Source organism: Camelina sativa, chromosome 15 (assembly GCF_000633955.1).
Source record: "Camelina sativa cultivar DH55 chromosome 15, Cs, whole genome shotgun sequence".
Lineage (NCBI taxonomy): Eukaryota > Viridiplantae > Streptophyta > Magnoliopsida > Brassicales > Brassicaceae > Camelina > Camelina sativa.
In genome coordinates, this window is record NC_025699.1 from 20,205,053 (window position 1) to 20,208,669 (window position 3,617).

At 36.6% G+C, this 3,617-nt stretch overlaps 1 protein-coding gene across 1 annotated transcript; it reads right to left on the bottom strand.

Moving 5' to 3' along the window:
* Positions 404–2,832, bottom strand: LOC104748632. The gene is made up of 5 exons (XM_010470240.1): positions 1,777–2,832; positions 1,100–1,367; positions 814–1,018; positions 555–727; positions 404–468 (listed from the first exon to the last, which is right to left on the bottom strand). The coding sequence occupies exons 1-5, from the start codon at positions 2,830–2,832 to the stop codon at positions 404–406; spliced, it is 1,767 nt and encodes a 588-aa protein (XP_010468542.1).

The following is a 3,617-nucleotide window of genomic DNA, read 5'->3' on the forward strand; positions in this document are numbered from 1 at the left end:
TGGAAAATCAGATTGTGTTCAGAAAAGCACCGTATGAATCCAAAAAAAAAAATCAGCGAAGCACCGTCGTTATCCAGAGAGAAAGCAAAAAAGTGACACAGAAAGCAGGGTAAAAATGTCATTTTCGATCTGTAAAAAGGTCTAATTCCAATGCTTTCACGACCGGACCGGAAGGCGAACCGGACTACCTTCTGGGTCACCGGATCATCGGTTCAACCGGGTTCGACCGCGGGTCAATTGATTATGATTTGTTTACTATATTTATAGAAATTATATAGTTTTAAAAAATACTAAAATAAAAATAATCATACCATAGTTAATAAACCAATAAAGTGAATGAACCTTTTGAATAGAAAAAATAAACACTAAGTAAACGATAATCACTAAAATATATTAAAGAACATCATCTCAACCAATCTTCGTGTTCTTCAGGTGGCATAGTAAAGTCTTCATCAAAATCTGAAACATCTAGAAATCACATAGTTTAATCAAATATCGTAGGCAACTAAGAAAATTCTAAAAGTGAAATGGACAGTTTTAATTTTTATAGATACCATTAGACTTTTCATGGTTTGTGTCTTCGTGGTCTTTGGGATATTCTTCAGCAAGAGAATTCTCTAATTCATCATATTCAAGTTCACCTGTTTCTTCTTCTTCAACGATCCAAAACTCTGTTTTATCAATAGATTCATAATCAACAGGATCATATGATCTTTTTCTTTTTGACCTGTACATGTAAAACAAAAACGAGATCATTACGTCGAGAACAAAGACTCACGAGATCATATTATTTAATGATAGTATGATACTCACCTTTGTTGCAACCGTAAATTGTAATGAACAAAGACGAGATCGTTAAGTCGTTGATGCTCTAATCTATTCCTCTTCTTGGTATGGATCCACTCAATCACACTCCAATTGCGCTCACATCCAGATGAAGAAGCAGTTTGACTAAGAATTCTTATTGCTAACTTTTGCAAATGAGGAGCATCATAACCAAAATATCTCCACCATTCATCTAAAATATCAATGGAATTATATCACACTACTTTATATATATAACGTAAAATGCAAGTCCAATCGATGTTTAATAACATACCTGGCTGAGATGTTTTGCTGCAAGTAAGAGCCATATCAGGAGAAAAGCTGCCTTCACGTTCTCTGTAAGACCTAAGCTCTTGAACGAGCTTTGTTTTGCTGTCCTCTGTTTGCTTTCCAATTAAGCTCATCAACCCACTCATAACTTCAGGCTTCTCATAAAATGAAGTTTGATCATACATGAAAGCTGGGTTCAAATAGTACGCTGCATCATGAAGATCATGGCGCAACATACGATCCCATCTTCTATAAATGATGTTTGTATAAGGCTGGTAGAAAGGTTTTTTTTTCTTAACATCGTTTTAATTCCTAATCTTGCTCGAGACATCCCTTCATACACATATGGCAAAAGAGGCTTCTCATCAGCATCACAAATGCGTAACAGTCGAATGATAGGAGTCATAATCTTGACAATTATCAAGCATTCATTCCACATTCGCTCATCTAGGATAATAAATTTAGCTTCCTTTGCTTTAGACGTCTTGAAAAGCTGCTTGAGTTCAACATCTGTACTTGTAACCAAAGCTTGTAGATCTTCTTTATGTTGATAGAGACTTTGTAGAGCAATGAAAGTTGTGTAGCAAAACGTGTTTCTCCAGGTCGAATGATCTCTCTCCAACCAGGTCTTTTTCTGACCCAATTTAAAGTCGACTTATGGTTGTAAACAAAAATGGTTACCTTAGACATCCAATGTGCTAAATTGTGAACAGAAGGTAGTTTTGTCACATCTTCAAAAATCAGATTGATACAATGAGCTGCACATGGAGACCAAGCAATGGTCCGAAACTTTTCAGCGAGAAGCTTTCCAGCAGCTTTGTAGTTGGGTGCACTATCAGTTACAAAATAAACTACATTTTCTGGACCGACCATACCCACAACTTCAACAAACAAGTTGCATAAATTCTCAGCACTTGCATAGATATCAGAAGCATCAACTGACTTGAGAAATGTGATTCCTTTAGGACAATAAACTAAGAAATTAACTAGTGGTCTTTGTCTTGTGTCCTTCCATCCATCTGCCATAAGAGTACATCTAGTAGTAGCCCAAGTACTCCTAAACTTATCAATGATCAAAGAAACTTGCACCTTAGAATCACGCAACAATCCAACACGTAGAGCATGGTATGAGGGCCCCACATATCCATGACCCATACTTGCTACCTTATTCATCATAGGCTGGAAAAGTGGAGAATTCACGGCATTCATTGGAATACAAGCGTCATAAAACCACAATGCAACAGACATGTCCACATCATGTATTCTCTCTTTACTTTGCATACAAGCTTTTATAGTAGGTTGGGTCGGATCATGCACACCTCTTTTAAAGTATTCATGTAGATCAATACCTTTTTTCTTCCTCTTTTGAGTTGGGCGAACATCACCTTCGATATCATCTCCATCACCATCTTGAATTTCAGGACCATCGTTCGTATCATCTAAAACAAGCTTTTTCTTCTTCCTGTTCTCAATTTCTTTCAATGTGTTCAATATCTTAAATCGTACATCTTCTGGAATCTGCGAACACGCATCTGTATTTCCTTTCACACCAGCCAGATGTTGTTTCATCCTATTAATTCGACCTCCTAATTTTCTTTTGTGACAAAATGAGCATTCCAAAACTGTTTTCCCTCTTGCATCATTTGATTGAATCACATAGGACCAAGCTATGTCATTTTTTCCTCGGACTGAACGGTTTGCAGCTGCTATTTCTTCATAGTCTTCTTCAGTTTCCATTACTTGTAAAATACACAACTACACAAGAAAAGAAAAACAGAGTTCAAACATAATACTATAACAGATTCTTAAAAGATGCACAACACATGAGGGTCAGTTATTTATAATACAAGTATACGACATAATCGATTGCTATATATACAAACACGATGATGAATTTATGATTAACTATAATAGTTTCAGAAAACAGATCCATGATTATGTCTTTTATTTAGAGACATAAAAAATTCTAAATAAAAGAGAAATTGAAAACCAACTGTTTGCTAAGCACTACGAGAGATGAGGACTGCGAGAGAAGATGAGGCGAAGCGACAAGAGGTTCTCAATAACTAAACCCTATATTTGGTCTTAAAATCGAAAAGAGGTTCTCAGGAGCCGGTTCGGTCCGAATCACCGGGTCATGGGTTTATAGCGGTTTTTTCTGGGTTTTACCGGTTTTAAGAATTCCGGTTATTAGTAGTGGACCCAAACCGGAGAACTGTCCAGGTCACGGGTCAACCGGTCGGACCGGCCGGTCCGGTCCCGTCGTGAAAACATTGCCTAATTCCGAGAGTATGGATAAAAATGCTCATTTTAAAAGTTTTGGGCCAACAAATGCCCATTTAGACAATAACCCCAATTAAAAAAGAAAAAGGAATTAATATTTCTTCTTCTTAAAATAAAATAAAATAATATATTAGTTACCCTCCACGAACATTTGACAATTAGAACTGGCTTTACGCCGTAAAAATCATACCCTGCCAAACTTGTCCAGTCACCGAAACCTTAACTAAGCAGATCTGAGA